At 49.7% G+C, this 22,728-nt stretch overlaps 1 protein-coding gene across 3 annotated transcripts in view; it reads right to left on the bottom strand.

Annotated features, from left to right (window-relative positions):
- Positions 1-575: 575 nt before the first annotated feature.
- Positions 576-22,728, bottom strand: part of tmem260 (transmembrane protein 260) — a 32,353-nt gene continuing 10,200 nt past the window's right edge. For all 3 annotated transcript variants that reach the window (XM_029730151.1, XM_029730152.1, XM_029730153.1), the window contains 13 exons: positions 14,587-14,764; positions 14,257-14,370; positions 13,957-14,136; positions 13,796-13,836; positions 12,595-12,681; positions 8,735-8,843; positions 8,385-8,557; positions 7,500-7,671; positions 7,185-7,324; positions 5,475-5,651; positions 3,224-3,277; positions 2,842-2,926; positions 576-2,745 (listed from right to left, as the gene is read on the bottom strand). In XM_029730151.1, the coding sequence (XP_029586011.1) occupies positions 2,491-2,745; positions 2,842-2,926; positions 3,224-3,277; positions 5,475-5,651; positions 7,185-7,324; positions 7,500-7,671; positions 8,385-8,557; positions 8,735-8,843; positions 12,595-12,681; positions 13,796-13,836; positions 13,957-14,136; positions 14,257-14,370; positions 14,587-14,764 (1,765 nt within the window). In that variant the 3' untranslated portion in view covers positions 576-2,490. The remainder of the gene's footprint in view (positions 2,746-2,841; positions 2,927-3,223; positions 3,278-5,474; positions 5,652-7,184; positions 7,325-7,499; positions 7,672-8,384; positions 8,558-8,734; positions 8,844-12,594; positions 12,682-13,795; positions 13,837-13,956; positions 14,137-14,256; positions 14,371-14,586; positions 14,765-22,728) is intronic.

Raw genomic sequence — 22,728 nt, 5'->3', positions numbered from 1 at the left:
CCCAATCCGATTGGTCGATACGGCCAGGGATGTAAATGAAATGCAAAGAGGAATAAGGCTGGCTTCCCATCTCCAGTGTCCCCCCCTCTCTCTCTCTCTCTCTCTCTCTCGTCCCCCCCCCCCCCCTATTTCTATGTCGTCTCGGTCTCCCATTCACAGGATTGCTTCTCTCTTTCACCCTCCCTGTCTCTTTCCCCCTTCTCCCTCCATCCCTCCCCACTCCCTCTCCTTGGCTGGGCTCACAGCTCTTATCTCCTCAGACGCCCCACATTCCAGCATTGCCGTGGCTCCCTGCCTGCATCCGTGGTCATGGCGATTCCATGGGTTCCTACAATCCTTCGGCAGCTTGCTGATTTGGGGTGGGCAACTGAATCTCAGAGACAGGGGGCCGGGAGGGCAAGAGACAGGGGGACAGAGTGGTGTTAGAGAGGGAGGGAGACAGAAACGAGGACAGAGAGGGAGCATAAAGCAGAACTGAGGACGTGAGATGAGAAAAGGCTAACGATACAGTAAGGTGGCAAAGAGAGAGAAAAACACAAAAAATATAATGGCAGATTCAAACAGCTTCAAATCGATTTTTGGTGATTTTTTTGCATCTCCTTTTAATACTAATTTCTATATATTTGTATAAATCAGTAAATATACTTACACTAGAAATAAAATGTCTCATAGAAAAAATGTACAAACACAGTAGAAACAGTAAAGTAAAGCTCTGAGAAATTTTAAAGTGGAAAAAAATAATCTTTCTTAGAGTATTTTAATCTTTGGAGAACAGAAAAACACTTTTTTCTGAGAGAGAGATGAACCATCTGTCTTAGGCCCATTCTCATCAGCCAGCCTCGTGGACAGAGCAGAGGGCAGGTTGTTTTCTGAGAGGACCGGAGCAGCACTTCCAGTGCTCTGCCCTCTCTGTCCATGCCATTAAAAGTACAATGAGAGCAGATGACAGGACAGGACACAGGCTAGGCTGGCTGTGGACACAGGAGTGGCTGTGGACACAGGAGTGGCTGTGGACACAGGAGTGGCTGTGGACACAGGAGTGGCTGTGGACCAGGTCTCATAGAAATCAGTGGCGCCCAAATATCAAACACACATCTGAGAGCCATGGTGATTCAGTACACCTGATTACATCTTTAACTACTGTCCCTTTCATTCCTTCCCCCCGAAAGAGTGAAAAAGCATGTTCACAGACTGAGAATGTATACGGTAAATTAGGTAGAAAGTCTATGCGAGAACAGAGGGGGGAAGGAATGAAAGGGAAAGTAGTTAAAGATGTAATCAGGTGTACTGAAACACCATGTCTCTCAGACCAGCCTCAAGTCACTGAGTCCATCTATCCAGGAGTGTGGGTCGTGCTGCTGAGGACCATGTCTGGATGCAACGTCTCTGAGTGTCTGTGTGACTGTGGTTGTGACTCGATGTCTGCGTGACGGAATGTCTCTCTGGAGATGAAAGCGCTCCACTGCTCGGTGTGTGAGTGCGTTTTTCCTCTCTGCGTATCACTGGAGGAGCGCGCACACACACACACACACACACACACACACACACACACACACACACCTCTAAAAGGGTCCCTGGCATTGTAACATTTCATATTTCATTTAAATCTATGAGGGATTATAGCTCTGTCGTCAAAGGGAGAAAAAAAGCTCATTGAATCCATTTGTTTTTAAAGGACCAACTCAAATGAATGTATAGTCGGTGGGCAGCGGTGGCGACTGGGAGCCAGGGTCACGCTAAGAGCCCAGAGCCCAGGACAGCGACAGCGTGGCAATGCACAAGTCTGTCACAGATTAAGAGCCTGCTCTAATCCCCCATTTCTGCGCCCAAATTGGGTTTCCCTCAATCTCAGCCCTGCCACCTAATGGGAGAAAAAGATAACTAAATCAGCAGGTGGCCACGGCCACATAATCATAACGTTAAAAGCTGTGAGAGAGAAAGAGATGCAGAGAGAGACAGAAAAATGAGACAGGGAAATAGTAAATAAAAGTGTGTATGTGTGGGAGACTTGAACAGCTTGATTGGGTTCAATCCAGGCTGCAAAAGTCATGTAATGTCCCCAGTGGAAAACATTCCTGCAGTGTGAGGTGCAGCCTGGTTCCTGTTTGTCTGGACAACCCCACCTCATCACAGAGAGCCCCATCACCAACACTACCTCCATATTAGGACCCATGTTGTAGCCAAGTCTTTGACAAGGGATGTTTTTCCTGCCCTACTTCATCACAGAATTTTCCAGGTCATCATACATAAATTTTTCCATGATGAATGCCGGTACAGCCCAGTCTACTCCCCACTGTAGTGGGCGTGTTCAACCCCTGAGAAAACCCTTCATCCCAACCAGCAGAGAAGTTAGAGCACCAGACACAGCCTGTAGGTCAGTCAACGTCCCCTGGCTGCCACACTCATTGAGAGGACCTCTCCTCCTCAGAGAGGCTCCATGGTGTCCTGCAGTACTTCCTGTATGCCTGCTCTATCTGACACTCCCCTCCCTCACGGGGTGTGTTTCTGCCGGAGCCTGGTCCTCTCCTGCAGCAGGTGGGAGACAGCAGTGCGGATGGCGGGGGCCTGGGAGTCCGTGGGCTCCTTGTCCAGGTACAGGCTGAAGTGCTGGATGCTGCAGGTCAGCAGGCTATCAGGGCTGTGGCCCTGCTTCCCTGAACGCAGCAGCCTCTCGCTGGCCAGGGCCAGGTTTTTATCCCAGTTGGGAGGGTAGTCTGTATGCCTCTCCACAATCTCCTTATACAGCTGTCAATCACAAAGAACACAACTTGTACACAATAACCATCATCTATTGGTTAATGCTCATACTCCTATATGTTTACTATGGGAGGACTAACTCACAGTGTAGGAGAGCTCAAACAGGCGAGCTTTCCCCTCTCCCTGGATCCTCTCAGCCAGGTCAAACAGAAAGAAAGCCGTCTTCATCCTGAAACAAAGAGGATACATCACAGGCTCAGGGCTAAGTGCTGGATGGCTGGACGAACCATAGAGATCTATCTGCAGAGATGCACTAGCAGAATAGAGGGATTTATGTAGATGTGAGCTACACAACAGCATTTCATGTAGAATAGCTGGTGCTCTACCACACCAGACTGGGTTATGTAGATGTTTAAGCTAGCAGACAAGGGTGATCTGTCATAGAGGCTCTATCTGTAAACTATACATATACAGTGACCGTAACAGAGAAGGAGTCAGTGCCTTCAGTGTTAACTCTTTACTGTACCTGGCCTGCCACATCTCCTCATTAGCCACCCTCTCCCAGGACCCTGGGTGGAAGCTGGAACCAGACACAAAAACAGCTCTTTATCTTCTCAACACCTCTGGGGCTTTCCTTATGCATCATTCCTTCCACACTATCATATTCATTCTGTATCATTATTGGTTTTAATATATACTGAACAAAAATATAAACGCAACATGCAACAATTTCAAAGATTTTACTGAGTTACAGTTCATATAAAGTAAAATCGGTTAATTCAAATAAATGATTTAGGCCCTAATCTATGGATTTCACATGACTGGGAATACAGATATGCATCTGTTGGTCACAGATACCTTTAAAAAAAGGGTAGTTGCCTGGTAATGTTGTCCCACTACTCTTCAATGGCTGTGCAAAGTTGCTGGATATTGGCAGGAACTGGAACACGCTGTCGTACTCGACGATCCAGAGCATCCCAAACATGCTCAATGGGTGACATGTCTGGTGAGTATGAAGGCCATGGAAGAACTGGGACATTTTCAGCTTCCAGGAATTGTAAACAGATCCTTGCGACATGGGGCCGTGCATTAGCCTATCATGCTGAAACACTCGGTGATGGCGGCGGATGAATGGCACAACAATGGGCCTCAGGATCTTGTCACGGTATCTCTGTGCATTCAAATTGCCATCGATAAAATGCAATTCTGTTCATTGTCCATAGCTTATGCCTACCCATACCAAAACCCCACCTTTACAATGGGGCACTCTGTTCACAACGTTGACATCAGCAAACCGCTTGCCCACACGACGCCATAAACGTGGTATGCTGTTATGAGGCCGGTTGGACGTAATGCCAAATTCTCTAAAACAACGTTGGATGCGGCTTATGGTAGAGAAATTAACATTCAATTATCTGGAAACAGCTCTGGTGGATATTCCTGCAGTCAGCATGCCAATTGCACTCTTCCTCAAAAAACTTGAGACATCTGTGGCATTGTGTTGTGTGACAAAACTGCACATTTTAGAGCAGCCTTTTATTGTCCCCAGCACAAGGTGCACCTGTGTAATGATCATGCTATTTAATCAGCTTCTTGATATGTCACACCTGTCAGGTGAAATAATTATCTTGGCAAAGGAGAAATGCTCACTAACAGGGACGTAAACAAATTTGTGCACAAAATTTGAGAGAAATAAGCTTTTGGTGCGTATGCAAAATTTCTGGGAATAAAACATAAAACATGGGACCAACACTTTACATGTTGCATTTATATTTATGTTCAGTGTTTATTGTTCAACCAAGTGTGCAATTTTAGGTTTTCACAAACCTAATGTGAATAAATACAGTACTGTCAAAACATCAGACGGCAGAGTAACAATACCAACACATTAGACATGGAATAACCCATATATCCTTTTCCATTTTGTTGCGTATAAACACTTGACCTCTTCTTCAAAATAATATTTTAACAGGTTTCTGAGCTAATATTTGGCTTGTGGGCATCGACGGACACGCTTGTGAGGGCGAGGGAAATAATGTCACAGTATTCAGCCATGATTATCGCAGTGAATGAGGGGCTGCTGGCAACGGCAACAGAATATGGAGCTTTGACTAATTCCACTTTTGACACACTTATTGACAAAACGCAATAAGAAACTCATTATGTTTCATCTTCAGTCTCATTTCAAATAGCTGAAGGCCTAATGTCTTGCTTTGGTATAATGCAGAAAGAGCTTCTGGATCAGAGCATGGAAAACAGAGGAAACCTTGCTGTAGGAACGTCGGTTCTCTGCCAGTATTGTGAAAGACCACATAGAGAAGAAATAGTCAACACCAAAGAGTATCACTGAACATAAGATTCCTCAATGGATTCCTAACTAGCATGTTTGTCATGGTAGAAACAAACATACAGTAAGTGTACAGAAATGCTATGGCATAGGCAGGGGTGTCAAACTAAGCAGGGGTGTCAAACTAATTCCATGAAGGGCCTAGTGTCTGCTGGTTTTGCCTTTCAATTAAGACCTAGACAACCAGGTGAGGTGAGTTCCTTACTAATCAGTGACCTTAATTCATCAATCAAGTACAAGGGAGGATGAAAACCTGCAGACACTCAGCCCTCCGTAGAATGAGTTTGATATCTGGTCTACAGTATGACCATTTCCATGGCGACTAGCAGAATCCCATAGACTCCCCATGGAGTGTAGGCTTCTCCTGTTGAGCAGGCCCCCCCACCCCTCCAGTGGGCCCTCTGGGCTGTGTGTGTAATGTACTGTGTACCTGTTGTGTGGCTCGGTCCAGTTATAGATGTAGCGGGTGCGACGGGCCCACTCCTCCGGGTGGAAGTGCTCCTGGGCAGGCACCAGGTGGTCACACACGCCTAGGGGCCAGCGAGAGAAGCTCCTCTCCCAGCTGGGGTCCCCGTTAGGAAGCCCGATGCAGGCCAGCACGGCCCCCCTGCAGACACACACACAATCAGGCAGGCACCGTGCTTCTGAAGTGGGCAGAGAAGACTGGACTGGACAAGGCTGGAAACCCCTGAAGGGACCTAACCCCAGCTATCTATCTCCCCTCAAACACTACTCACTCTCCCCTCAAACACTACTCACTCTCCCCTCAAACACTACTCACTCTCCCCTCAAACACTACTCACTCTCCCCTCAAGGCCTTCATGGTCAAATTGCTGCAAAGAAACCACTACTAAAGGACACCAATAAGAAGAGACTTGCTTGGGCCAAGAAACACGAGCGATGGACATTAGACCGGTGGAAATCTGTCCTTTGGTCTGATGAGTCCAAATCGAAATGTTTGGTTCTTTGTGAGACAGAGAGTAGGTGAACGGATGATCTCGGCATGTGTGTGTTTCCCACCGTGAAGCATGGAGGAGGTGGTGTGATGGTGCTTTGCTGGTGACACTGTTGGTGATTCACTTAGAATTCAAGGCACACTTAACCAGCATGGCTACCACAGCATTCTGCAGCGATATGCCATCCCATCTGGTTTGCGCTTAGTGGGAGTATCATTTGTTTTTCAACAGGACAATGACCCAACACACCTCCAGGCTATGTAAGGGCTATTTGACCAAGAAGGAGAGTGATGAAGTGCTGCATCAGATGACCTGGCCTCCACAATCACCCGACCTCAACCCAATTGAGATGGTTTGGGATGAGTTGGACCGCAGAGTGAAGGAAAAGCCGCTAACAAGTGCTCAGCGAATGTGGGAACTCCTTCAAGACTGTTGGAAAAGTCTTGAAGGAGGTGAAGCTGGTTGAGAGAATGCCAAGCTGGTTGAGAGAGTCTGCAAAGCTGTCAAAGGCAAAGGGTGGATACTTTGAAGAATCTAAAATCTAAAATATATTTTGATTTGTTTAACACTTTTTTGGTTAATACATGATTCCATATGTGTTATTTCATAGTTTTGATGTCTTCACTATTATTCTACAATGTAGAAAATAGTAAAAATAAAGAAAAACCCTTGAATGAGTAGGTGTGTCCAAACTTTTGACTGGTACTGTATGCCTCCACTCTTACCCAACAAATACACAGACGAGCATGTGCACACACACACCATTCATCTCTCTCCCATTTCTTCTGCACCACTCCCCTCTCCTCTCCAGTGCTGTGCCCTCCAGGGTTGATCTCACTGGTCAGTGTTGCCCCACTTAGAGACGTTCATGTTGGCCAAGCAAACACTGCCCCCTGGTGGGCTTGGCAGTTAAAGGACTCCTGTCCAACCCATTTGATCTCTGTTTCCCCAGACTACTATAGTCAGATGGATATAGTCGTCACAATAAATCATATATACTCATTATGTATTCAGTATTTCTTTGCAGTCTTTCCCACATATGGCTGAAACATTGTGACTCTTGAGGCAGCAGTTCTAAGTCTTTGGGGTTACTTCCACAATGCACTGATCATTGTATCAACCACTCAGTGCTCCCATTCAACCTCACCAGTTCTCTCAACTCACTCACTCTCTCTCTCACTCACTGTGTGTTGTGAGAGAGGAACTGCTCCAGACTGAAGGTGTCCTTCTTCTCAGTGTGGACCGGGTCCCACCAGAGCCCTGGGAAATTAACCCCAGGGTGATGCTGGCCCAGCTTGGCCACGTACCAGCTGTACGTCATCATCTGGAGGGGGAGAGAGTAGTAATGAATAGGAGCCTTACTGAGATCATCATCACAACTCTATTGTCTAACCTGTATGGCCTGTCTTCAGTATCAGGTTCATTTCCAATTCTATTCTAATAAAGCTAGGCATGGTGTCCTGGGCCTAAATAAACCCAATATAAGGCTCAGTACTAACCTCCTGGTCAACGAGGTGTACGTCAGGCCGGACCCCCTGGCAGTAGTGGAGGTAGCGCAGGGAGTTCCCTGGGAGGTCTCCCCGGGTCAGGATGATAGAGTCTGGAGGGACAGAGGCCAGAAGCTCCCTGCCGAACCGCTCCACAACACTGTTGATGCTCTGATCACACTCCCTGGGAGGGATGCAACACAAACCATCACAAGTCAACGGGAACTAACATATTTTCTCTAACCACACTGACACATAGCAAGTGTACGTTTGTGTACACAGCAGCGAGGTTGTGTTTGTAGGTCTTCACTTCTGAGGATTGTGTGTGTGCATTCATGTACTGTATGCATGCTTTCAAGTTGCTCTGTGGTAAGTTGTCACAGCCCCAGCTCTGCCTATCTAATCGTGGGTAGACAGGTGCAATGGGTCTGACAGTGTAGGCCAGGCTCTCCTCCTGATCAAAGCAGCTGTGTGATAGCGGCCTCAGCCTGCCAGGCAGAGCGCAGCACCATGCTGGTGTAATCTGCTGCCTCTCATGGCTAACATCTCACACTCAGCATTCACAGTGAAATCTATGTGCTAACCGTGCCTCTCTTTAGCCCCTACCATGGGGTGGGAAGAGACGGGAGAATCAAATACCTGCCATGTGGAGTGCAGGCTCCAGTTTGAAGTACAGAGAGAACTATTGGGTTAGCTCAGGTGAGACTAGCGTGGAGGGAGTTTTGGGAGTAAAATACTCAGCATGTTGTGTGCGACCCCCTACCTATAAGACAACATGTATTTTCTAGTTTGTGTGGCAAACCTTGAAAACAGTTGGTGGTAAAGATACTAGTGTTATAACACCACACACAGGATGTGCCATCAAGCCTAAGTCTGTTGACAGGTTATGATGCTTACCGATGGTTGGAGAGCACCATGCGTGCCAGGACACCTACGGTGAAGAGCCAGCCTCCGGCCCTCCACAGACCCCCATGGCCCAGCCTCCTCTCCAGGCCTGTGTGTGTCCAACTCAGGCCCAGCCCAGCCAGCACACACACCACAGCATCGCTCTGAAGCCAGAAGCGCTCCACCTGCAGAGAGACCAAACACACAACACAGCCTTTTACCTGGGTCAGAGGAGACCGTGGCATCCCAATCAGGCCCGTCCAGTCGCCTCCCTGTCTGTTTTCCCTGCCTGTTTTCCCTGCCTGTTTTCCCTGCCTGTTTTCCCTGCCTGTCCTAACTAAGCCCCATGGCTCATCACTCACCACTCCCAGCAGTAGGGGTCTGCTGATGTCCAGGTTGGCTCTCCAGGCGAAGAACAGGGAGTAGAGTAGCAGCATGGCCGTCAGTAGCCAGGAAACAACACGGCGCCTCCTGGAGAGGAAGGACAGGCATCGCCATGAGAGAACTGGCCTTACATAGACATATACACAGAAATACCATATATATTACTCTCTCAATATCACGTTTAATTTCACCCTCCCAAAAAATACATGAAAATACATCCAGTGCAATTCACTCCCAAATTCATCAAGGTACAGGAGAGATAACACCACACCGCCTGTAGACAGACTCACTATTACAGCGAACACGTTCTGTAGCCCACAGCATGATTGCTTTCCTAATGCTGAGTCTGGATGACAGCGTGTGAGTCACTGTGTGATGGGCCAACCACTCTGCCTCACATCACCATTACAGCACAGAGGATGGTTGTAAATGGTTTTATAAATGAACGAAAAAACACTATCCCCTAGTGGTAATCAAAACACAATTATGTGAATGGAAATGAGAATTGGAAAAAATAGCATATTTATTGTGCTGTATTTCAGGAAACTTGACTTTCCATGGAATATCAATGGAATGACCCACGTATGTTTGCGTGTGTGTGCACGCGTTCACGTACATACATGCTTGTGTGTCTGTGTAAAGCCAAGTGTATCAAAGTGCCCCCCAGGAGAGGCAGGGGCAGGCAAGGGGAGGCAGGGGGATAGGGGGAGGCAGAGGGTGGGTAGGGGGTGGGTAGGGTGAGGCAGGGGGTGGGTAGGGGAAGGCAGGGAGTGGATAGGGGGAGGCAGAGGGTGGGTAGGGGGAAGCAGAGGGTTGGTAAGGGGAGGCAGAGGGTGGGTAGGGGGAGGCAGAGGGTGGGTAGGGGGAGGCAGAGAGTGGGTAGGGGGAGGCAGAGGGTGGGTAGGGGGAGGCAGAGAGTGGGTAGGGGGAGGCAGGGAGTGGATAGGGGGAGGCAGAGAGTGGGTAGGGGGACGCAGAGGGTGGGTAGGGGGAGGCAGAGGGTGGGTAGGGGGAGGCAGAGGGTGGGTAGGGGAAGGCAGGGAGTGGGTAGGGGGAGGCAGAGAGTGGGTAGGGGAAGGCAGGGAGTGGGTAGGGGGAGGCAGAGGGTGGGTAGGGGTAGGTAGGGAGTGGATAGGGGGAGGCAGAGGGTTGGTAGCGGGAGGCGGAGGGTGGGTAGGGGGAGGCAGAGAGTGGGTAGGGGAAGGCAGGGAGTGGGTAGGGGGTAGGGGGAGGCAGGGAGTGGATAGGGGGAGGCAGAGGGTTGGTAGGGGGAGGCAGAGAGTGGGTAGGGGAAGGAATGGAGTGGATAGGGGGAGGCAGAGGGTGGGTAGGGGGAGGCAGAGGGTGGGTAGGGGGAGGCAGGGAGTGGATAGGGGGAGGCAGAGGGTGGGTAGGGGGAGGCAGAGGGTGGGTAGGGGAAGGCAGGGAGTGGATAGGGGGAGGCAGAGGGTGGGTAGGGGGAGGCAGGGAGTGGATAGGGGGAGGCAGAGGGTGGTTAGGGGGAGGCAGGGAGTGGATAGGGGGAGGCAGAGGGTGGGTAGGGGAAGGCAGGGAGTGGGTAGGGGGAGGCAGAGGGTGGGTAGGGGGAGGCAGGGAGTGGATAGGGGGAGGCAGAGAGTGGGTAGGGGGACGCAGAGGGTGGGTAGGGGGAGGCAGAGGGTGGGTAGGGGGAGGCAGAGGGTGGGTAGGGGGAGGCAGGGAGTGGGTAGGGGGAGGCAGAGGGTGGGTAGGGGTAGGTAGGGAGTGGATAGGGGGAGGCAGAGGGTTGGTAGCGGGAGGCGGAGGGTGGGTAGGGGGAGGCAGAGAGTGGGTAGGGGAAGGCAGGGAGTGGGTAGGGGGTAGGGGGAGGCAGGGAGTGGATAGGGGGAGGCAGAGGGTTGGTAGGGGAGGCAGAGAGTGGGTAGGGGAAGGAAGGGAGTGGATAGGGGGAGGCAGAGGGTGGGTAGGGGGAGGCAGAGGGTGGGTAGGGGGAGGCAGGGAGTGGATAGGGGGAGGCAGAGGGTGGTTAGGGGGAGGCAGGGAGTGGATAGGGGGAGGCAGAGGGTGGGTAGGGGGAGGCAGGGAGTGGATAGGGGGAGGCAGGGAGTGGATAGGGGGAGGCAGAGGGTGGGTAGGGGGAGGCAGAGGGTGGGTAGGGGGAGGCAGAGGGTGGGTAGGGGAAGGCAGAGGGTGGGTAGGGGGAGGCAGAGGGTGGGTAAGGGAAGGCAGGGAGTGGGTAGGGGGAGGCAGAGGGTGGGTAGGGGTAGGTAGGTGGTGGGTAGGGGGAGGCAGAGGGTGGGTAGGGGGAGGCAGAGGGTGGGTAGGGGGAGGCAGAGGGTGGGTAGGGGAAGGCAGGGAGTGGATAGGGGGAGGCAGGGAGTGGATAGGGGGAGGCAGAGGGTGGGTAGGGGGAGGCAGAGGGTGGGTAGGGGAAGGCAGAGGGTGGGTAGGGGAAGGCTGGGAGTGGGTAGGGGGAGGCAGAGGGTGGGTAGGTGGTGGGTAGAGGGAGGTAGGTGGTGGGTAGGGGGATGCAGAGGGTGGGTAGGGGTAGGTAGGTGGTGGGTAGAGGGAGGTAGGTGGTGGGTAGAGGGAGGTAGGTGGTGGGTAGGGGGAGGTAGGTGGTGGGTAGGGGTAGGTAGGGGGAGGCAGAGGGTTGGTAGGGGTAGGTAGGTGGTGGGTAGGGGAGGCAGAGAGTTGGTAGGGGTAGGTAGGTGGTGGGTAGAGGGAGGTAGGTGGTAGGTAGGGGGAGGCAGAGGGTTGGTAGGGGTAGGTAGGTGGTGGGTAGGGGTAGGTAGGTGGTGGGTAGGGGTAGGTAGGTGGTGGGTAGGGGTAGGTAGGTAGTGGGTAGGTAGGTGGTGGGTAGGGGTAGGTAGGTGGTGGGTAGAGGGAGGTAGGTGGTGGGTAGGGGTAGGTAGGTGGTGGGTAGGGGTAGGTAGGTGGTGGGTAGGGGGAGGCAGAGGGTGGGTAGGGGTAGGTAGGTGGTGGGTGAGGGGGATAGGTGGTGGGTAGAGGGAGGTAGGTGGTGGGTAGGGGTAGGTAGGTGGTGGGTAGGTGAAGGCAGAGGGTTGGTAGGGTAGGTAGGTGGTGGGTAGGGGTAGGTAGGGGAAGGCAGAGGGTTGGTAGGGGTAGGTAGGTGGTGGGTAGGGGTAGGTAGGGGTGTTGGGCAGTGCCCTGGGAACAGCCTTGCTCATGGGTTTCCCTGGCTCTGCCTTATCAGTGGCACCCAACAGACCCCAACATAGCCACATCAGAGAGCACTGCTATATACAGATACATACATTCACATACACATCATTACAACTAGTAGACGTACAAAAAACACACATCAAAATCTCCTTTTCATTGTACAGAGCCTTGACAGCACGACAGCTTTTAGCCTCATGTTGAGATCAACGAACTTTAGATTGTGCATGTCTGAGAGAATGATGTGCCCAGACTGGACTCATAATTCAGACGTTTGCTATTTTACGTAAATGTTTGTATGATATGTTACGTTACAAATTGAATAAAGGTCTGGTTATTTAAGACAGGTTGGTCAGGAGGAAGGTTGGGTGTATACCGCAACCGTCTAGTAATCCGATGTCCCCTAACCTTAACCTAATTCGCCTAACCTTTTGCGTAAATTCTCTTAACCTTAGTTGTCAGTTCTCCTAACCAGCATCTTAAATTCTCCTACATGCAACAAGCAGCCTGCTCTCAGCGAAAGAAGTATGATACTATATGTCCTCCAATTCATATGATATTGTACGCCCACTATTCCATTCGTAATGTAACATATCTAAATGAAGGGATTCAACTTTACATCCCAAATGCTAATAATTGCCCTGAGGCAAGGTTGGTCTGCCAGGTGTTTCCTTACCTGTCCCAGGAGACGAGGAACAGGCCCAGTCCAGCCAGGACCAGCACGGGGAGGGACAGGTCAGCCATACAGTGGTCCAGCTGAGCCCTGACACACACACACACACACACACACACACACACACACACACACACACACACACACACACACACACACCCCAAAAACCTCTGATGACCGCATCCCTCTAACCTCCATCAAACTGAAGGACACCAATTACTGAATGTCCTCTCATTTCCTCCTCATCAGATTGGAATACACCAGTAACTGTGCCCCCCCCCAATCAAACAGACTAACTCTGTTGACTGTATGCACCCCCAGTCCCCACCCTTCCATTCGAGCGACAGACACCACTGAATGTGTCCTCTACTCAACCCCTGTCAGAGTGCCTGTCAGTCACAGAGACACTTTCCCAGAGCATCTTCTTTAATACCCATCTCTATTTGATGGCTTATTGAGTCTCTATATCAGGGGGGGAGAGAGAGAGTGAGTGTGAGACTGTGTCAGCTTGTCTAGTGGGGTTTACATCCCCGATGTGACATGCTTGTCAAGCTTGCCTCTCTCCCTTGTCTTGAAGGTGTGCTTGTCCATCAACCAGCAGGGGTGATGGAAGGGGGTGGGGGCCAGACGGGGGGGGGGGGGGGGGGGGCTGGTGGTGGGGGGGGTCTTAAGACGCATACTTCCCACCCGTCGTCAGCCATAGACAATTACAGAAGTTGGATGATGGAGGGGGGAGATGGAGGGGGTTGTTGGAGGAAAACAAATCTCTCCGCTATATTGCAGTGTCTGTCATCACAGCTTGTCACGCTTAAACACCAGAGCAGAGCGATCATTTCAAACTGCTGGAGAAACAGAACACAGGGATTTGGCCCTCTAAGCAGGTTCAGTTCTGCTTTGATGGGAGAGAGGGAAGAACAAAAGCTGGAGAGAGAGAGGAGAGAGACGGGCTCCAGTGCTGGCGATGGATGGGCTCCCTCCTTCAGAACAGAACTGATGGGTTTTTGTGTGATGTTTAAACCGGTCTGTCTAGAGCCAAAACCATGAGAAAACCCACTCTGTCACTTCTACAGATCACATTATCCAATGAATGACCTTCAAATGCACAACATTTAAAAGCAAGACACCAGAACAACTCATGCTATAGCAATGACTTCATCTGTAAAATAAAGTGAATGAATATTCTAATAAAGATGGGCATACTCACTTTAGCATCATGGTGAGGTTCCCGGTACCTTCTGTCTTGGCCTAGGGTCACATATTAAAGAAACAACCACATCAATCACCCCTACATGTCCCGCGCTAGAGTTTGTGGTCAAGCTCAAAGATAATGCACGTTGGTACAGGTAAATGTATAGAAGTATGTACCAAGCTGAAGGTGCCGTATTCAGTCCTCAGTAGGTGAGTAAAGAGGCCTGAGAGGGAAGTCTGGTCTCCCCAGCTCCAGCGAGCTGTGTTCAGGTAGGAGGAGATAGGCAGGTAGACGTAGGGCAGTAGACCCCCCAGGAAGCACAGTCCCAGAGACATCAGCCCACACACAGACAGCTCCTGACGCAATCACACAATAAACATCTATTCAGCATCCTTACAGGTGGGCCAGTTCTTCTACCTCGTTGTGTCACGTCTCCATGGCCACTCAGATGGAGAAGAGCTTGTTGTTAAACTTACCCTGTGAGAGTAGAGTTGGAGCAGGACCCAGGGAATGATGACCACCGCGTACAACACCAGAGTGTGCTGGTTACACAGACCCAGGCCACAGCACAGCGCCCCCCAATGGGCAACCTGACAACAACAAGAGGAGACTTAATTCCTCATATTATATATATAGGTTGTACAGTATATATATATATAGGTTGTACAGTATAGTTTCCTGAGGCAGACAGTTGTGATATCACCATGGAACAGTCTATGTGGTCTGGGAGATGTGGCTGATATGCATGTTCTGTCCCGTGTGAGGGTGGAAGCTGTGGAGGGAGTGTGTCCCGAGGGCTGGGTTACCTTCCTCCTCTGGGGGGCACTGTCAGCACAGTGGAAGCTGGTAGTCAGGGAGAAGAGGAGCCCAACAAAGAGGTTGTTGAGGGAGAAGACCTCAGCCACCACCGACCACTGCCAGCTGAGCCTGGACACAGCAAACACCCCCCCAGCCAGCACCGCACCCGGCCCTGGGCCTGCCAGTCTACAGTAGAGGGAAGAGGGTGAGGCACGGGGGTTAAGACAAATTTAACTGCTCAAGAAATCATTGCATTTTTTCCCATTTTTAATTGTAGAGTAACTGTCCAATCATAGGTATGAGCAGCTCCGGGCAATGTGGGCATGAGTAAATTATCCCAAAGCTAGGTCTGAAAATCATATTTAGGATTGACGCATATGATTGCTCAAAAAAATCATTGGCACATTTTTGTTAATTATGGAGTACCTGTCATTGCAATAAATCTTATATTTGTGTAGCTATAGGTACTATCTAAAATCTAGACCATTTCCACACCTATCCTTCAACCTTCCTCTCCAGCAGCACCAGAGCAGCCTGACATAAATAACCATTATGGGAGATATGGTCCTTTACTTCAATAATGTGTGCACAAAAGTTTCCCCCTGCTTCCTCTCCTGCCTCCATCTCTTTAGTGGTAACTGAAGCAAAGTTGGGATAATCCGTCATATACTAAGACCCACCACTTACTAGAAAGAGAGACAGAGGGAGAGGAAGAGGGACAACAAATGATGAGGAGGAGGAGAAGGGGAAGAAAAAAAGCAGCCTAGTCCCCAGCACGCTGGCTCTGAAATATGAGCGGGCTCCACAATTAAGGAAGTCAGGCAGTATGGCCCTTTCCGCCATTGTGTGGAGTGGCTTAGAGTCCTCATCAGCCTATCAGCTAACTGACAGGCAGAGAGCTGCTCTATTCAGCACGGCAGATACAAGCTGCAGGCCAAACGGCTGCCAGGTCCCTTATGACCCCACAATCCCTTGCCGGTGACAGCTTCAAGCTCCATAGCAAATTAGGCGCTCTCACATTACAATCGCAGAAGACAGATTCCATTAACGGTATCTGAAATTGAGTAGAGAGCAGGCCCGTTATCAGACCTGACTCATAAGCACCGCCATTAATCACAAGGCATGATACCATTTATACATTTCCAGCTCGCTGCCTGCCGCTGTGATAGTCAGCCACAAAAGGCCTGATGAGACTTAGGCTAGGGGAACAATGGAGCTTTCTGAGGAAAGCGCGGTAAATCAAGAAAAAAGAGAGGGAGAGGAGAGTAAAAAATACCTCTCCTATCCTCCAGTCTTTTTGCTCTGTGTTCTATGTGATGCAGGGTTGTAGTGGGGTTGTAGTGGGGTTGTAGTGGGGTTGTAGTGGGGTTGTAGTGGGGTTGTAGTGGGGTTGTAGTGGGGTTGTAGTGGGGTTGTAGTGGGGTTGTAGTGGGGTTGAAGGGGTGTCTGGGTGTGGGGGTGGGTTCAGTCTTAGTAAGAGATAGCAGATTCTTTCTCACTGCACCGATCCAGGAATTAGTTGTAACTTGAAGGGTAGGAGGAAGGGGTGGGGGGCAGATGGGGACTTTGTTGAGGGGCAGGAACTCCCCGCACCCTCAATTCTACCCCCCTGCGCGGCAATTAACCCCAGCCCACACGCTTAGCAGGGGGGCTGGTTTTGAGGTAGAGCAGGGTGCTGCGCAGTAGTGGGGTCCCTGGAAGTAATGGGGATATTACACCAGGCTTGCTTTGGCTTCTACAGAGCTGCCTGACAAGCACACTCCCACATACACACAACCACACTCCTGTCCCCTGGCCCTTTATTCCTTCTGAGAGACTGACACATCTCTCTCCTAGGGCCTGTCAGTGTGTAACAACCCAGTGATGTGTGTACTCTCAGGTTTAAATGACCTGTCTGTCTGCAGAGGACCACCTGGGTTCCCAGTCAGTCTTTTAGCCTCTCCATGGTTCATTATCTGGGCTAAGTCTGGGGCTGGCTGCTCCCATGGTAGAGAGATGAAGAGGAAGGGACTCTGACTCCATTGTGGCCATGTTTCCTGTTATCAAAGCTCAGTGTGTTGCAGGATGCTGCTGTGCTGTAATGTTGTGGCTCACTGACAATAGCTGTCTGGTTGAGACATGGCAAGAGAATACTATGTTCTCAGTGAGGGTATTTTACCCTGAACTGATCTAGTGTGCCAGAATGTCTCAGTCTCATCACTGGGGTAATTAAATGGATGACAAAGGAATTCTAAACAGAAATGCTGTACAGAAATTCTATGTATTTCATGAAGATATTGGGAGATCATTGCCCTGCTAAAGAAACATATAAACCATTTAAGAGGAAAGAATCCTGGAAATTTGAACAATAATCATCAAGCTCCTACTGAAGTAAAATACATCTACCAAAATCGTACAACAATTCACTCTCTAAATTAGAAATATCCCAAATAGAGTATAAACTGTAGGTCAGTAAGCAGAAGAAGACAAAATACATTCAAAGTAAACACAAATACCACAAATACTCCATGTCCACAATCCATGTCCTCAAACCAACACAGATATAGTTCCCAGTGTCCTCTACGGGGACAGACAGTAGGACACAAATAGCTTGCCACTGTCACTTTGACGAGTCAAAGCAAAACCTGCCTCATTTACCCCCTCAGTTCCTAGACATGGGCCAGAAGCTTGCCAGCACTGCACTGAAGCCCAGCACCAAACGCCTGCCTGCCTGGCGCTTGTCTGGGATGGCCTCAATAACGCAACACAAAGGGCCACCAGCAGCCTGTCTGTAGGGAATGTGTAGGGAATGAGGCAACACAAAGGGCCACCAGCAGCCTGTCTGTAGTGAATGTGTAGGGAATGAGGCAACACAAAGGGCCACCAGCAGCCTGTCTGTAGTGAATGTGTAGGGAATGAGGCAACACAAAGGGCCACCAGCAGCCTGTCTGTAGGGAATGTGTAGGGAATGAGGCAACACAAAGGGCCACCAGCAGCCTGTCTGTAGTGAATGTGTAGGGAATGAGGCAACACAAAGGGCCACCAGCAGCCTGTCTGTAGTGAATGTGTAGGGAATGAGGCAACACAAAGGGCCACCAGCAGCCTGTCTGTAGGGAATGTGTAGGGAATGAGGCAACACAAAGGGCCACCAGCAGCCTGTCTGTAGTGAATGTGTAGGGAATGAGGCAACACAAAGGGCCACCAGCAGCCTGTCTGTAGTGAATGTGTAGGGAATGAGGCAACACAAAGGGCCACCAGCAGCCTGTCTGTAGGGAATGTGTAGGGAATGAGGCAACACAAAGGGCCACCAGCAGCCTGTCCAAAGCGCCACTCTCATTCCGTGAGTGGCGCTTTGGGAGAGACATGGCTGGAAAAGAACCACACATTCCTGAAGAGGCTAGGATGAAGCCCATGAAGTGGTGTCCTGGCCTGGCCTGGTCTGGCCTAGCCTGGTCTGGTGGGCCAGAGGGTTCCAGCTGGCCTTGGCTCAGTAACACTGACACCCCAGGGTTTAGATGTGGCCAGGACAGGACAGTGGGCTGAACACTGAGGATCTTTAGATAATATGACAGTGTTTCTGGCTAAGTGCTCTGTTGCATCACATTTGGGAAACAGACATGCAACCCTGTTTTTTGGCCAAGCTAGGTAAAATAGAGGTAACAATTTAACTATCTACTATAAAGCATATATTACACATGTCTAAGTAGATCATACACATGATATTATGGGTGCTACATATATCATTATAAAAATGTTATGAATTTATTCATAATACCTAGCCTTCCAGCAGCTAGCAAACAAACCTTCCTAAATGTGCACACATTCCTGTTTAAATTCCCCAATCAGGCAGAAGCAGCAACCACAGCAGCAGATAGGAGAGAAGAGGAGTGGTAAATCAGGACCAGAGAGTGGAGCGTGCCTCAGTCACCCCTCCTCCAGGAGAGCACCCGCCCTCCCCAACGCTTCCGAGTGCATGCAAAATTAATCACCACAATCCCGCTCAAACAATGCAGCCACTGACATGACAATTTCTCCCAGAATGCCATCTTAATCTCCAGCCCAACACACAAAAATTACACAAAACAGAAAAAAACAAATTACAGAAATCCTGTGCTTATGTGATTCACAGAAAGCCATTTTTATGCTGCTGCTGCAGCTATTTCAACAAAGTCATTAGGCAGCCACCACTGATATATAAATGTTACTCTATAGATTCCATTAACTAATTCTGGCTGAATTGTAATTGCCGAGTCTGATCCGTCTACTAGCCTGGTGCCTTATTAAGACTGCCTGTGGTGGGTGAGGGATGTAAAATTTACGTCCGAGGCAGACACAATCTCAGGGCCACAGGCGAGAGGAATATTAAACTGGTACTTTGTTATGCTGTCTATCTACCCCCCTCATACCCCTCTCTATCCCCATCCCACTGCCAGTAATGAGGAAATAACATCTTCATTAAACATCTGTTTAACTGTATTACAGGATGAATCCTAGGGGGAACCATTGGTCATGCTGAGGATGGGGGGTGAGAGGAGCAGGGAGGCCTCATGTCCTAGGAGACAGTAGGATATCATCCAGACAGGGCAAAGGTCCAAACAACAATACAACTACCCTCTTCAATCTATGGTTGAGAGAAGAATGGCTCTGAACACTGAGTGCCTTGATGTAGATTCTACCTGACCACAACAGATGTGAAAGGGAAGGGCTGCCTGGCCACCGGCAGGGGGGGTAGCGGATGGAGAAAGGGGGATGCTCAGCTGTTTCCCCCCCACCCCATTCATCCCTATAAAACCACACACACACACACACACACACACACACACACTGATCCAGTGATGACCCCGCCACAAATGTCCCTCCAGCAGCTCCAGCCCAGTGGAAAAACAAGCCACCTGAGTGAGCAGCAGCGGGGAGTAGGGAGGGGGAGCACCATCAGGGCCATATGGTGGAGGCCCTATAAGGAGCCTGGGCCACAGCACTGGGCACTAGGCATGGTCTGGCACACCGCCCGCCCTGCGGTCCACTGACGTATCAGCTGGTCCACACAGGCCCGCTCTTGGCAGGTGAGTGTCTCGCCGGTGTGCCTTTGGGATGGGGGAGGGAAGGGACGGGGGAGGGAAGGGACGGGGCACATTTGGTGCGCCTCACGAATCCTGTTGTTATGTAATCGTACGATCACACGACGTGTCAAAAGTGCTGATTGTTGGATGTTGGTGGTGACAGTGTTTTTGTTGTTTTAGCGTTCCACTGACTGTGTCAGTGTACTCCGTTTGTCTCTGGTCTCAGGATTACTATAGGAACGGCGTGAGAGAGATTCCTCTCAGGTAGCACAGATTCAGAGGAGCTTCAGTAGATAAACTGTGAAATGAGGGAGCACCAAATACTGAGCTCTCTGGATTATCCTCTTTCACAGGGTACACACGTTCTTATAGTCCTCCTGAGACTCACTGTATAGAGGACTGTTGTAGGACTGATAGGGTCATATATTATTCCTAGGAAGTTTCAAGTGCAATCGTACCCCTGCACATCCACTCGGTACTGGTACCCCGTGTATATAGCCAAGTTATCGTTACTCATTGTGTATTTATTTATTCATTGTGTTATTGTTTTTCTATTTTTCTCTCTGCATTGTGGGAAGGGCCCGTAAGTCAGCATTTCACTGTTAGTCTCCACCTGTTGTTTACGAAGCATGTGATGAATAACATTTGATTTACTAATTATTATGATTATGGCCACCATCCTTAAAGGCTTGTTTAGTCCTGGTGTGATAACATAGGAGACAGGCAATTTGGCCATCAAACCATGTGATTAAGCCAAGTGTGCTGTAATTGACAAATCAAAGGGAAGCTAAGTGCTACATTTTACACTTACGCAACTTGCAGTTTAGGGAGAAATGGCTTCCAAGTCTATCAATTTACATTCCACCACATTAAAAAACAGCAATCTGTCCGACTAATTTAAATTGATACATCAAAGGCTCGCTATGTTGGGAATATTACAGACAAATTTCAAGGTCTTGCAATTTACTGTTTTGGAGGAACTGCCTTCAAGTCCATAAAAAAATAAAAGTGGATAACATGTAATAACTTCAATGCAGTAAGTCCCTATGCATTTGAAACTGTGACTATTCCTCTAGTGCAACCACTTGCATAACCACTCTCAAAATACTGCTGTGGTACAAACAAAAGTTATATGGAGATTGGATACAAACCAGGGGAAATGTCAATCACAGACATAGAATAGGTATTACTATAGTTCAGCCCAGTGAGATTAGCTAAAATGTTCCTGAGAGGGCTGAGCAGGGAGGGAGTGCAGACTGGTCAGTCTTGGCATTTAGTCTGAGGGCCAGGTCTGGCCGGAGGGACCCCCACAGTGGCATGGCATGTCATCTCTGCCACCCTACCGGGCACGGGCGAAGCACCCAATGCCCCCAGCGACCATTCCGGAAACCATCTACCCCCCTTGCCCCCTCCAGCCCTATCAGTACCATACCAAGTCTGCCAGCTGAACTCCAGCCACAGCCTCAACCCAAATCATGCTCCAGACAGATAATGACTAAAACCTTTATGCTTATTTTTCAAATTGAAAAGCGTAAATTATACATTCATACTTAAAAGCTTAGAGGGTATGACTGGGTGCTCTGGCTGAAGTCCTCAGTGCCCATCAGCCCATTAGGGGGGTCCTCATAATGACTTTTCACTTAGTTTAATTATAATCCAAAATTTGATCTAAATCCTTAGAGATTACAAACAGGGCAGCACTTTCCATGTGTTGTGGTCCAAATATCTTCAGACAGCATGCATAGATGCTGTCTCCAAAATCTCAGTATGTTAGTGGCTAGCCAGAGCTTAGTGAAATGGTGCGATTGATCGTTTATGAAACATATTCCAAAACGCAGTTGAGTCCATATCGGAGACAGAGACGGAGAGAATGAGATCCACAGAGCAACAATCCACAGAGGGAACAACTGCTCTCTAACGGTTCCCTCTGTGGTTTGTTGCTCTGTGGATCTCATTCTCTCGGTCTCTGTCTCCGATATGGACTCAACTGCGTTTTGGAATTTGTTTCATAAACGATCAATTGCACCATTTCACTAAGCTCTGGCTAGCCACTAACATACTGGGATTTTTGGAGTGAGTGAGAGTGGAAAGAAATAATAAGGATTTTCCTCTCCTCTGTCCTCTCTTGGGAGGCCAGCCGGTTTCAGGTTATGAGTCACCTCTGAAGAGAGGAGGAGAGGCAGGACAGGGGCTGAGAGTGAGGCTGAAGTCAGTCAGTCCGGGCTGAGGGCCAGTCCACATGGAGAGAGCACTTCCTCCCCAGCCCCTGTCCTGCTCCAGCAGGGCTGACCCTGTACCCTGACCCCCTTCAGCCCACCTGCCACCCAGACACCACCGGCCAAGCACACAGGAAATGGACCCAGCCCACTGCAGCCCACATGGGAGCAGTGACACTCCCTTTACCAGCCCTGTATCACCTGCTTTCTCTGGCCCAAATCAGCTTGCTGGTTCTGTATCTGTGCTACAAATGGCACAGTTTTTAACATACGCCACAATTAATTTGTTGGAATGGTAAATCTAACACGGTGCACAATACATACTCAAAATAGCACTGCATGCATAAATGGGCCAGGTAAATGTAAAACTATGGGGGAAAAGTCTGAAATTAAGCTGCCACCAATGGTGCATAGAGCACACATGTAGGAAACTACCAAAATCAGCAAACAGTCGATGTAAGATAGGCCAGGCGACAGTGTGAGATAAAAGCACACAAAGGGAGAGAGGGGGGAAAAGACTCCTTACATGGTGGGGTCAGCAGGCAGGCAGGCAGGCAGAGCTGCAGGAGGAGGGCCGTAGGCAGGGTGGCATGGGAATGTACAGAGACACAGTGGCTAACATTCTGAGGTCCTGATTGGAGGGAGGGAGGGAGGGAGGGGAGATCCTGTCCCTTTTAGACCCAGGAGTGCAGAAGGGGGAGATTAGAAATCGTGCCATGTCAGGATTGGGAGCACGCTGGGTGATGGGAGGTGTCACACACACACACACACACACACACACACACACACACACACACACACACACACACACACACACACACACACACACACACACACACACACACACACACACACACAACGGGTAGGCGATGGGTAAACAGGCTGGGTGTGTTTG

Source organism: Salmo trutta, chromosome 33 (genome assembly GCF_901001165.1).
Source record: "Salmo trutta chromosome 33, fSalTru1.1, whole genome shotgun sequence".
Lineage (NCBI taxonomy): Eukaryota > Metazoa > Chordata > Actinopteri > Salmoniformes > Salmonidae > Salmo > Salmo trutta.
The sequence above is the reverse complement of the archived record's forward strand: the minus strand, read 5'-3'. Positions and strand labels throughout refer to the sequence as shown.